Source organism: Phyllobates terribilis, unplaced genomic scaffold, assembly GCF_046119375.1.
Source record: "Phyllobates terribilis strain yellow unplaced genomic scaffold, ASM4611937v1 Scaffold_4__5_contigs__length_816908805, whole genome shotgun sequence".
In the NCBI taxonomy this organism is placed as follows: domain Eukaryota; kingdom Metazoa; phylum Chordata; class Amphibia; order Anura; family Dendrobatidae; genus Phyllobates; species Phyllobates terribilis.
In genome coordinates this window covers 604,520,542-604,534,096 of record NW_027362764.1, presented here as the reverse complement: position 1 = coordinate 604,534,096, position 13,555 = coordinate 604,520,542, and the positions used below count along the sequence as shown (strand labels likewise).

The following is a 13,555-nucleotide window of genomic DNA, read 5'->3' as shown; positions in this document are numbered from 1 at the left end:
TCCTGTCTGAACACGCTCCTTGCCTGTTCGTCCCGCCTCTCTGGGGGCCGATTACCCAGACCTGCTCCTGTATCTTGTCTGTCCTGTCTGAACACGCTCCTTGCCTGTTCGTCCCGCCTCTCTGGGGGCCGTATTCCCAGACCCGCTCCTGTGTCCCGCTCCTGTGTCGGTCTCGTCCGTACACTCAGTTCCAGTCTGTACTCTCTCCTGTCTTTCATCTGTCTTTTCTCTATGTCCGTTCCTTTCCTTTTTCTGCAGAGTCTGAACTCGTACCTAACTCCTGCCTGTTGTCTCTGTACTCCCGTTTGTGAGTTTGTGGTCCACTCGCTACTTCACTGCAAGTACCCTGTGGGTGTCTGGCTCTGCCTTTCCCTTCCTGTCTGTTCCGTGTGAACAGAGCCCTGTCCCCCCTACTCAGCCTTGCATGCTCTGACTCCTTTGCTCACTGCTCCAGCGGTTCTAGCCTGCTCTGACTCCTTTGCTCACTGCTCCGGCGGTTCTAGCCTGCTCTGACTCCTTTGCTCACCGCTCCGGCGGTTCTAGCCTGCTCTGACTCCTTTGCTCACCGCTCCGGCGGTTCTAGTCTGCTCTGACTCCTTTGCTTACCGCTCCGGCGGTTCTAGCCTGCTCTGACTCCTTTGCTCGCTGCTCCGGCAGCCTTGCTCCGCTCTGACCCTTTTGCTCGCTGCTCCGGCAGTCTCGCTCCACTCTTGCTCACCGCTCCAGGCGGCCTCGTCCTGCTTTACTCTTGCTCACTGCTCCAGCAGTCTCGCTCAGCTCTGATCCTTTGTTCACCGCTCCTGGCGGCCTTGTCCTGCTCTACTCTTGCTCACCGCTCCAGGCGGCCTTGTCCTGCCCTGTTCTCGCTCACCTCTCTGGGCGGCCTCACTCTGCTGTGTTTGTCCGCCACATCTGAGGTTCTGTTCCTGAGTCCCAGTGTGTACTGGGTCCTATCCCGCCAGTGTCCCTACCTGCTAGTGCCTCCCTGTCTGCACTCTAGCTGTGCTTGCCTGTACCCCTCTGCCTGTATTGTTCCTGAGTCCCAGTGTGTACTGGGTCCTATCCCGCCTGTGTTCCTACCTGCTAGTGCCTCCCTGTCTGCACTCTAGCTGTGCTTGCCTGTACCCCCCTGCCTGCTTACCCGCCTGCCTGCATACCAGTCGTGCCTGCCTATACCCACCAGTCTGTGTGCCAGCCTACCAGTCTGTTCCTGTATTCCCCTGTGTGGGTCAACAGCCGTGTCCGGGGTCTGTCCTGGAGTAGCACCTGGTCCCTTTGCTCGGTTCCTCCTTGGTGCACTGGCGTCGTATGCCGTCGTGCGACCCTGGTCGGATCGGGTGAATACCTAGTTAAGCCCCTCCAGGCATTCATTCTCCGGCACGGTCCAGTGGAATCACTACAATCACACGCACACGCCGCTCAGCCCGGGTGTGCATAACACGCATTATTAGCAGTTGGACATAGACAACATAGGCTGTGGTCCCATAGAGAGGGAAACAGACCACATACCTAGAGGTCACCGGATCGAGCCGTGGAGTCGAGCCATGACACCCATGTATACTGTGATGTATATGCTGCAGCCCCATGTCTCCTGTGATGTATATGTTATGATCTGCTACAAGAACTAAGGAAAGAAAGGAAAACTGTCCCTACAATAGGACTAAGCTGATTCCCTACGATGCAGCGGGCAACCTGTTCCTTGTGAACAGACCCGCCTTCGTCCTCAGCTAGTCTGAACGCAGACCTATAGATATAAGGGAGGGGTCCCTAAAAGTACTAAGGACTGGGACAAAATTGGAATTAGCAGAAGTTGTAGCGGAGCAAAAAAGACAAACAGACAAAAAGTACTTAGAGGTCCAAGGACCAAGCAAACTATAGAGATAGGTACAAAGCACCTGGCTAGATTAAGAGTCAAAGTAACACTGAAGTCCAGCAAAGCCAGGAGGGCGGAGCTGGAATAAATAGGCAGAAGGTCACGTGACCACAAAATAGAAAAAACTAACAGGAGGGTTCTAACAGTATATACTGCGCCCCCCATGTCTACTATGATGTATATACTCCAGCCTCAGTGTCTCCTATGTGGTACACAACAGGCTTGGATCCTATTTAATGGAAACAGCAGTCTCGGTGTCTTCTACGTGATGTATACACATCAATCTCCATGTCGCCTATGTGTTATAAATACAGCAGTCTCAGTGTCTCCTATGAATTGTATATGACAGTCTCTGTGTCTCCTATGTGATGTATATACAATAGTCTCAGTGTTTCTTATGTGATGTATTCTTCAGATTTCCCACTGCTTGAGTTCTATAAATATAACATGAGCAGTGATGAATTTCCCACTGTGAGGAGACATGCAGTGTAATATACAGGGCTGCCACCACGAATTTCAGGGCTCCATATTGGCAAAATTTTTCAGGCCCCCTTGAGACTCCGCCAAGGCTCCACCCCAGCTCCACCTCCATCCCTCAAACCTTCTACAGTCCCATCGCCCACTCTTGGAAAAACTCCACTTCTGCACCACGTCTTCACCAATCACACATTAACAGTTCCCATCGAACACCATACGTAGCCATCAGCTTTTGTTTTGGCCAAAAGATTTTTAAACCTGCCACCACAATAAGGTAGACTCTTCTGGCCGGGCCCAACTCTACTCTAACCTATTAAAAATTTCTTAAAATATCCAATACTCTTTTTTAGGTATATTTTTATTTATTTTTATTTTAAGGGAATGTGTCATATACATTTTTTAAAAATGACCAATAATACTACATACAAAGATCAAATACCGCCACACCATGACCAGACCACATATTACCACCACAGAGTGACCGAATAATACCACATACAAGGGACAAAAACCGCAACATCATGACCAGACCACATAATACCACATACAAGGGACAAATACCGCCACACTATGACTGGACCACATATTACTACCAGATAGTGACTGAATACTACAGTAGTACACTGATCATTAATAAAAAAAAAACACAATACTAATATTACCATGAGTACCATTATACACGGGAGCTCTGTACATGGTATACAGTGTATAATGTAAGTGTACAGGTAATATAGTGATCACCAGTGACATTATAAACAGGAGCTCTGTATATAGTGTCAGTGTACAGGTAATACAGTGATCACTAGTGACATTATACACAGGAGCTTTGTATATAGTGTACAGGTAAATATATTGCTCACCAGTGACATTATTCACAGGAGCCCTGTACATAGTATATAGTGTATAGTGTCAGTATACAGATAACACACTGACTCACCGGTGACATCTCTAGGTGAAGTCCTTCATCTTTGCTTTTCTCCTTTCCTTCATCCAGCACAGACCTCTATCACTTCTTCCAGCCAGGACTCGTCTCTGCATAAAATAACACACAGTTATCTAGAGCACATTCCCCAACTTTTACATTACACAGCTGAATACAGATGTGCACCCACCATTAATATATAATTAGTCATTATGCAACCCACCATTCCAAATATAAATTGTAATCCACCACTGTGCCCCCACTAACTGTAAATAGCCACTTCCCCACCTAATAAATATATAAATTAATTAGAACCTGTACTCTTTCCCACAATTTATTACCAGTCACACTCCTGCATCCTCAAAGCCCCCTACTCTGTACCTCCTGCTCCCCGATTCATTATATTAATATGCACCCTCTTCCCCAATTCATTATGTGATGTCTCCCCACCCTCACCCTCTATTCATCATCATTTACTCTCCTCCACTCCCAATCCTGAATGTACTCACCCCACCCTCCACTCCCAATCCTCCACATGCTCACCCCACCCTCCACTCCCAATCCTCCACGTGCTCACCCCACCCTCCACTCCCAATTCACCATGTGCTCTTCCCACCCTCCACTACCAATTCTCAATGTGCTCACCCCCCCACTCCCAATCCTCCATGTGCTCATCCCCCCACTCCCAATTTTCCATGTGCTCTAACAAACCTCCACTCCCAATTCTCCATGTGCTCACCCCACCCTCCACTTCCAATCCTCCATGTGCTCACCCCCCCACTCCCAATCCTACCTGTGCTCATCCAAACCTCGACTCCCAATTCACCATGTGCTCTTCCCACCCTCCACTCCCAATCCTCCATGAGCTCACCCCACCCTCCACTCCCAATCCTCCTTGTGCTCACCCCACCCTGCACTCCCAATACACCATGTGCTCACCCCACCCTCTACTCCCAATTCTCCATGTGCTCACCCCCCACTCCCAATTCTTGATGTGCTCTTCCAAACTTCCACTCCCAATTCCCCATGTGCTCTTCCCACCCTCCATGTGCTCATCCCCACTCCCAATTCTCCATGTGCTCATCCTCCCACTCCTAATTCATCATGTGCTCTCCTCACCCCCAGTTTATCATGTGCACACCCCACCCCCAGTTCATAATTTGCTGTAATCACCCACCACTCCCAATTCACCATTTGCTCTCCCCACCCCATCTCCCAATTCACCATTTGCTCTCCCCCCACTCCCAATTCACCAATTGCTCTCCCCACCCACCACTCCCAATTCTCCATGTGCTCTCCCCCCACTCCCAAATCACCATGTGCTCACCCCACCCTCGACTCCCAATCCTCCATGTGCTCACCCCACCCTCCACTCCCAATCCTCCATGTGCTCACCCTACCCTCCACTCCCAATCCTCCATGTGCTCACCCCACCCTCGACTCCCAATCCTCCATGTTGCTCTTCCCACCCTCCACTCCCGATCCTCCATGTCTCACCCCAGCCTCCATCTCCAATAAACCATGTACTCTTCCCACTCTCCACTTCCAATTCACGATGAACTCTTCTCACCCTCCACTCCCAATTCTCCATGTGCTCACCCCCCCACTCCCAATTCTCCATGTGTTCACCCCCTCACTCCCAATTCTCCATGTGCTCATTCCCCCCACTCTCAGTTCTCCATGTGCTCGCCCCTCCACTCCCAATTCTTCATGTGCTCATCCTCCTCAGAGTCCCCATTCCCAATTCTCAATGTGATCTTCCAAAACTCCACTCTCAATTCTCCATGTGCTCATCCCCCAAGACCATTTAATTAATTCTATTTAAAAAAATTAAGTTGTCATACTTACCTCTCATACGATCCCTGCAGCTGTACTGGCATCCTGGCGCTCTCTGCAGGCGCGTATCCGATGAGTCATTGCATACGCGTCTTCACCATTGCACTGATAGAGAAATAGAGTCTCCGCAAGACAAATTGACATGCTGCGGTCTGGAAAGACGCGCCGCATGTCCATCTCCGCGGGTGATCCGCAGGTGCACGGAGACGCATAGTGGGCACAGGATTTCTTGAAATCCCATCCACTATTCTCTTACATCTGGCTGCTGAGGATTGCAGCTGCGTCCAGTCCGCAGCCATTCCTGACCGTGTGCACGTACCCTTAGTCCTTTCTATGTAGTTACCAATTTCTCTTCTGGCTTTGGCTCAAATAACTGCACATCAAAGGCAACCTGTCACCTTGAGCACACAGTCAGATCAGCAGACAGCACATTGTAACATGGATTTCAGTCATGAGTTACAAGTCATATTGAATCTTTTCCCACAAGATTTTATTTTTGCTCAGCTCCTCCTGCTCTATAGCATGCTTCTTGCAGATTGAGAGGGATTTTAATGGTGACAGGTTCACATTAAATTACCACAAATTCTGCATGTCTGATTCTAAGGTTAAGTTCCAGAGGATGAGCTTTTGGTGAGTTTTTGACACTGCGCATTTTCACCTCTCAAAAAACGCAGAAGTTTACAGTTCCAGCATTACATGTGGAAAATCCGCAGGTAAAAATGTATATGTGTTTTAGTCCGTTTCTCCGAAAACGCACAAAAGACACCTGTAATCCACACACGACTGTGTCAATAACATTTTGTCAAAGCCAAAGTACCCAAGAGTGTCAAAAACGAAGCAGCTTAATTTAATCCTTAACAAACCAAAAGTAGATACAAAAGCACAGCGTCCTAAAGGCATGCAAAAAAAATCCGTAAAAACGTAATTTAAAAAAAATGCAAGTAACCTAATTAGCCCAATGAGTGCAGAAATGCTGCAGAAAATCTGCATCTAAAACTCACCAAATCCTCAACATGTGAACATAGCCTAAGGGTATGTGCGCACGATCAGTATTTGCTTGCAGAAATTTCTACACTGTTTCTGCAAGGTTCTGTACCTCTTGGCAGCAAAAACGCTGCGGAAATTCCACGCATTTTTTATGCGTTTTTTTGCAGTTTTTGTGCATTTTTGCCTGCAGATTTGCCATTTGTTTACCCCAATGCATTGTAGAGGAAAAACGCAGGCAAATCCGCACAAAGAATGGACATGCTGCTTATTTAAATGCACATGAAATCCTGTCAGGAAAATTCCTGATCAATTGCACAGATCTTCCAAATTCTCATAGAATAATGCTGGGATAAGGTTTGCATCGCGTTTTACCGCATCAAAAGCGCATAAACAAACGCACCATGTGCACATACCCTGACGCAACACAGAATCCGCTCTAGACCCACTCTAAACTCTAGGAAATTCCTTTTTTTCTTTTTTTTGCTGCGATTTGTCAGTGAATTGACAGCACGAGTTTGGAATTTTTCCTTTAATTATTCCCCTCTTAGTTGAATCGGTAAAACCAGAATTAAAAAAAATATATATGGTGCAGAACCACAAAGGATACAATTCTAGGAAAGCGCTTACTTTCTGAACTAAGGCTCGTTAAAGGGTCACTATTGACTTTTAGGATTGCTACTTCCTATAGGTGGCACTAGAGTTCTCGTCCTCTTCCTCTCTGAAGAGACAATTTGCATATTTCCCAGAGGATCATTGCAGCTTTAAAAGTCTGCTCACCGTGACGTGCTTAACACGTCACTCTCCACAAGGAGAAATGTTACCCCTTAGACACTGTCCGACGCCTCTCACTCAGCCAAACCAGAACTCACACTTTGCACTGATGAGGGGCAGTACCCGAAACAAAGTATCACCAAATTGAGTTTCTGGTTCTGGCTTATATTGTAAGTTATGTGATAAGGCTCGTTAAAGGGTCACTATTGACTTTTAGGATTGCTACCTCCTATAGGTGGCACTAGAGTTCTTGTCCTCTTCCTCTCTGAAGAGACAATTTGCACAGTTTCTGAACTATAAGGCTGTGTGCCCACGTAGCATTTTTCAAGCGTATATGCTGCGGAATTTCCGCAGCGTAAACGCTTGAAAAACGCATGTATATCCGCACCCCATGGTCCCCAATGGGATTCCGCAAGTTCTATGCACATGCTGCGGATTTTTCCGCAGCGTTTATGCCGCGTTCAAAAATCCGCAGCATGTCATTTAATTTTGCGTTTCCGCAAGCGGAATTGCCTTTGTCCAATGCATAAAAAACGCAAGGCAATTCCGCATGTGGAAAACGCGTGATAAACGCGCGAAAAATGCGCGATAAACGCGTGCGGAATTCCGCATGCGTTTTTCCGGGAGAGGACTTGCATTTATGCAGCAGAAATTTTCTGCTTCATAAATGCAACGTGGGCACATAGCCTAACACTTATTTACTGAATTTCCCATGTATGAATCAAGCCTGTTAAGTCAATGTCCAGGAATGTTCTTCGCAAGTAAGATAAAAAAAATCTGCCCATCTGTGGCAAGGAAGGGGTGAATCTAGTGCTATGTGTTAGCTGTGCATTTAGTGATAACAGGAGTGCAATAGTTCTGATTTCGAAGGGCTGAAGTCCATAGGTTAGGCAAGCTTTTAAACTATTCTTAAAGGGCCATCATGCTGAAAGAATGTTCCATTTTCTAAACCATACATGGTAATCATTATATATTAGCTGTCTGTGATGACTCTACACAAGGTATACATATCTAGGTTGGTTGTTTCTGCCCGTTACTGAAAGTGCTGCCCACAGTAATTTGAGCACAGTCTCTACACTTGTAAGTCTATGGCCACGTTCACACGTTCAGTTTTGGGTGAGTGTTTTACATCAGTATTTATAAGCCAAAACCAGGAGTGGGTGATGAATACAGAAGTGGTGACGTGTTTCTATTATACTTTTCCTCTGATTGTTCCGCTTCTGGTTTTGTCTTACAAATACTGATGTAAAATAATGACCCAATACTGAACGTGTGAACGTGGCCTAAGGCTGTTTTCTCACATTTCTGGAAAATCCTAGTAAAACAATGGTGTCCTCCAGAGATCTTAGCTAAATAGAAAGAAAACATAACGTGGCTGCAATGTGTGAACACAGCCTAAGGCATTAGTGTGCTGTCTGTTCACATCACAGAAATGAAGAAAATAGATAGCACAAGGACGCAAAAGTCAGATATGAATAGGACCTTAGAGACTCATAAAATTATTCTTTCACCAGAGTTTTTCCTCCTCAGTGCCTGTAGTTTGGGGGGGTTTTAGGACATTTTTGTATATGTTTTTTTTTTTGCCATTTTTTTAGTTGTTTATTCTGTGGAAGCATTGATTATGACTATACACTACAGAATATTTCCACCTAAGATAATACTTCCCTGGTGGATATAAATCATACTCTCATGTGATTCTACTGTTACTTGGCTATGGTAGTTTCATACCTTTCTGTTTTCCTAAAGTGACACTTTGTCATCCATGCAAGCAAGGTGATACCTTTACTTCTTAAATACCTGCCTTCTCTGCCTTCCTGGTTAGTGACATCAAGAACTGTGTTCTTCACAGATAAGATAGCAGGGCATGGACTGACAAACACACCTATGCTTTCTTTCTGAGCCTGCTGCTTAACTACAGGACCTGTATCCTGCTGCCTGGGGTAGAACAGTTACAGCCCAATATTGTGGGAAAGAATAAAGCTGAACTGGAGCTCCATAAACAGGAATCATGTTTAGTTACCAGTATATCACCTCAGATCAACTCGCTGGTTTTGACAAGTACAAGGTAAAAATATATATATATATATATATTTTTTTTTTAATTTGTGTAGTTGTATCGGTGTCCTGTATGAGATAATTGATACATTGCAATTGTCTTTTAGGATCTTGATGATGGATTTCACTTTGCTATTAAGATATGACTACAATTCCTATGTATTTCTACTAGGTTTAATATTCTGTATAATTGCAAATTTATTCTGTGTCATGGATTTGATTAAGTTTTCACTAAAAAGTACAATATTGTCCCAGTAAAATGGGGTTTGTGACATCTATAACCCTTTTAGGGGCAGGAACAATGCAGACAGGGCACAAAATACACAGAGCCTTTTATTCACTATTTTATCCCACATACTGGTGCAAGTTTATTGTTAACCCTTCAGGTTAGTATAAAAAAAATAATTGGACTTGTGTGTTAACCTTTTCTGATCAGACCATATCTGCAGGGGGTAGCACATTATTTGTTTAATTGTATGGCCATATTAGCACGTGGCTCAAATCATAGTCTGCTATGATATTCTGTCCGGCTGAAAAGACAACGTCAGATAGGAGGTCAAAAGGAGTCCAAACTTTCATGTTTTGGATTCTGTCTCATTGAGCGCAATGACTTTGTCAGGGAATGTCTGAATTCTATTTTTCAAGCATTTAGACAGAAGTCCCTGACAAAGTCCTGAACTGGGATTAGAACTCAGTGTGAACACGGCCTTATAATACTCCATGCATTTTATTGTAAAATCTGTGTCTCTTTGAGGGCAAGCTGCTGATGTTTAAATCTTTAGTGTTCCCAATCTGTCACAGACTTTTTTTCTACACTTTGCCAAGGATTCAACTCATTACAATGCAAATGTTGAAGTCTTTAGCCAATTCCCAATTAAAACCAATGACAAAATCTCCATCTCGCACTTCTGCGTATTTTAATGGAGTTTTGAAGACATTAGGCTCCTCTGTATTTGCATTGTGTCCATAGGCAGCAATATAGAGACTACTTTTTTACAAGATGTTTTGCAACGTAAACAAAAAATTTCTAGATGTTTTTGCTGCCGAATCTTTTGGAAATAAAAGTTATTGATTCTTATTCAGGTGGATTTATACACAGCATTTAGGTGCCTTTTTCTTAGTATTTTTCAATGTAGTCAGAGGTTGGTCATTAGTTTATAATATCTCTATGTAGAGAATTTTGGCCTGTGGAAATTTATCTAAAATGTAAAACTTTGTATGTCCCAAATGTGGCATTTTGTTAGCATTGTGCTTCATGGACTATAAGAACTTAAAAATATTATAAAAATGATGTATAAAAACACTTAATTAAAAAAAACACCACCAAAATGCTTTCCAAAAAGCGACAGACATTTCTGTAGGTATTTTTTAATACAATTTTAAAGAGGTTTTTTTTTATTAATAGTAATATGGATAAAGGCAGTAAATGTTATAAAATAACAGTATGAAACATATCGGATATGTTTTATTGAAGTTTTATAGAAATAATACAATAACATACACAACACACAGAAAACAAAAACCAGAATAAAGCCCCCTCTATTCACCCTTTCCTCACTCACCGTCCATCAAGTCATAAACAAAATCCATCATCGGTTCTTCAATATATATAGTCTGCAAATTTTCCAAGCTTTGGATAAAGTATTTTGTCCTAGGATGTTGAGGAGATTCCCATGGTTGAGATCATTGGTGTGTCAGTGTCCATGGTGAGAATACAGGTTTCTAAAATAAAAGTTATAAGAGGAAGAGAAGAGCCATAGGCCAGGGCCCAAATTAGTTCAGAATACATATTCTGGAAATGGAAAGTGATATTGGTGCAAGACCTGGAGTGTTGGGCCAGGGCGCCCACAGAGTTTCCTATTTCGGTAGTGCACCTCTATTCAAATATATATATTTTTCAAGTCGAATGATATTATTGACTTCAGGCCATGGCCCCACTATCAGTATTTAGTCAGTATTCGGTCAGTATTTTTTCTCAGGAGTGAGAGACAAAACCAGGTGAGGAACAATCAGAGAAAAGGTATAATAGAAACAAGTCACCAATTCAGCATTTATTACCCACTCCTGGTTTTGGCTCCCACTCCTGAGAAAAAATACTGACCAAATACTGATAGTGGGGCCATGGCCTTAGAGACATGTTCTGCTATGTTAAGTGGCTTTGGGTCCTTCCAGTGGTGTTATCTGCTCTTGTGTACAAGATGCAATATCGCTAGCCTAGATATATTGAGTTTAGAAGTATAAGTTTATTAAAAAAAAGCCCTCTCTTGACCCTTCTGGCACAAACAACTAAAGACCAGTCTCCAATCTCCCCATCATCTCTAAACTCTTGGAGCTCTGGTCTACTCCCGCCTTACTCGTTACCTGTCCATTCACTCTCTTCTTGACCAATCACAGTCCGGCTTCCGCACCCTACATTCAACAGAAACAGCACTCATCTAAGTAACCAATGACCTTCTGACAGCAAAACGTAATGGTGACTACTCTCTGCTCATTCTTCTTGACCTCTCTGCAGCTTTCGACACCATTGACCACCACCTCCTACTCTCTATGCTCCACTCAATCGGCATAAAGGACACTGCTCTCTCCTGGTTCTCTTCCTACCTATCTGACCGCTCTTTCAGTGTATCGTTCGCTGGCTCCACTTCTTCCCGCCTTCCTCTCACTATTGGGGTTCCTCAAGGTTCAGTCCTTGGCCCTCTTCTCTTCTCTCGCTACACAGCCCTAATTGGACAGCAAATTTGGCTTTCAGTACCATCTTTATGCTGATGACACACAACTATACACTTCATCCCCTGACCTTACCCCCACTGTACTACAGAACACCAGTGACTATCTGGCCGCAGTTTCCAACATCATGTCCGCTCTCTATCTGAAACTCAACCTTTCCAAAACCAAACTTCTTCTGCTCCCGCCATCTACTTACCTCCCTAAATCTGACATCTCCCTCTCCATGTGTGGCACCACAATAACGCCGAGCCAGCTGGCGCGCTGTCTGGGCATTGTGTTTGACACCAATCTTTTCTTCACCTTCCATATACAATCTCTTGCCCGCTCTTGTTGCTTGCATCTGAAGAACATCTCTAGAATCCGCCCCTTTCTCACAGTGGAAACAACAAAAACCCTCACTATTGCCCTGATCCACTCACGCCTTGACTACTGTAACTCTCTATTAATTGGCCTCCCCCTCACTCGACTTTCCGACTTTCCCCTCTCCAGTCCATGGAGATCTTTGGGGCCAAAACCATTGTTTAATTCAAAGGGAATGGAAAATGTAAAGGACTTCTCCTTTCTGATGGGTTAATTTCTGGTTTTGCAGTAACGTTTTTAAAAAGTATGCCATGTATGAAACCATCTTAAGGTGTACAATATATTTACCAAGCCTTTTTATCATCACAAAAACACACTGCAAAACGGAGATGTTACTGTAATAATACAAAAATGTAACATTCTTAAAATACATCTTGACCAACAAATTATCATTGTTTACGTGGAAATCTCGAAAACAGTCCATTCTCAAATAGTATTTTTCCCTGTACAGTGTGGGTGCAGTTTTCTCTTACTTTACAATGAACCAAACCTAAAAAAAAAAAAATTGGTTTAGAAGCCACTTCTGGTTTTGCCAACAAGATAAGGAGTTAAAAAACCGGACCAAGAAGTTCTGTCCGAATACAAAGAGCTTATTCTCAACATACTATCTCTCAGCATCTTAAGTTTTTCAGAAAGGAGTTTTAGTTTTTCATCGAACTGGTGCCTGTGTGTTAGCGATCTAGGTGAAAGGGGCTTATGATTAATTAACCAAATTTAGATCTTATTTCTTCAAGTGGCCTGCTTCTGCACTTACAGGCTGGATTCTGTTGCAACATCACATTAAAATAATAAACGTTATTTAAATCCATACATATTGAATATCATACGAAAAGAAGACATGTATTTAATAGTAATTCTTGAGAAATTGGAAATCACTTTAGCAGATTGCAGATTTTGTGTTTCTATAAGATTAAAAATGTTCATTTTATCTGAAGCATTCACTTTACACATATGCACAAATGGAGCTGGGCTGCAGATGACCTTATTGTTGTAACATTTTGGTGTACTTATTACGTCTGCAATACCTGTCCTGCACGTCACTCGGTTCCTCAAACTTCACATCAGTTATTCTCAACATTGAAAGAGAAAAACAATTTGCTGTATAGGTGATGATATTCTGATCGGTGAGAGTTTTATAGCTTGGACCCCGACAATCTCTGGAGGGGGGATCTGAAATTCTAGATCGGAAGAGAGGTGGCCTTACACTGCTTTATTCATTTTCTATCAGACAAGCGAGGATTGTCCACTACAGTCTAATGTTTTTCCAGCAGTGCCATAGACAATGAATAGCACAATGACACCCATGCATCGCCACCTCTTCATTTAAATTGGGTATTTCCTGTCCTCAAGATGTGTGGAGGGGTTCCACTGCTTAGACCCCACTGATCAGAAAGTTATCACCTGTCCTGTTTATAGGTGCTATCTTTCTATGCTGGGAATAACCCTTTAAATCAATAATGCAAAAGTTTTTTGGCACAAGGTTAGAGGAGACTGGGTTTTTATAAAGCTGGGAAATTTGCATCACCTGGCCTTTCCTAACGATGATA

General features: G+C 43.6%; 1 protein-coding gene across 4 annotated transcripts in view; it reads left to right on the top strand.

Moving 5' to 3' along the window:
* The first annotated feature begins 8,658 nt into the window (after positions 1–8,658).
* LOC141265759 (ethanolaminephosphotransferase 1-like) overlaps positions 8,659–13,555 on the top strand; it is a 76,920-nt gene continuing 72,023 nt past the window's right edge. For all 4 annotated transcript variants that reach the window (XM_073679272.1, XM_073679271.1, XM_073679270.1 and 1 more), the window contains exon 1: positions 8,659–8,931. In XM_073679272.1, coding sequence (XP_073535373.1) covers positions 8,875–8,931 — 57 coding nt within the window. In that variant the 5' untranslated portion in view covers positions 8,659–8,874. The remainder of the gene's footprint in view (positions 8,932–13,555) is intronic.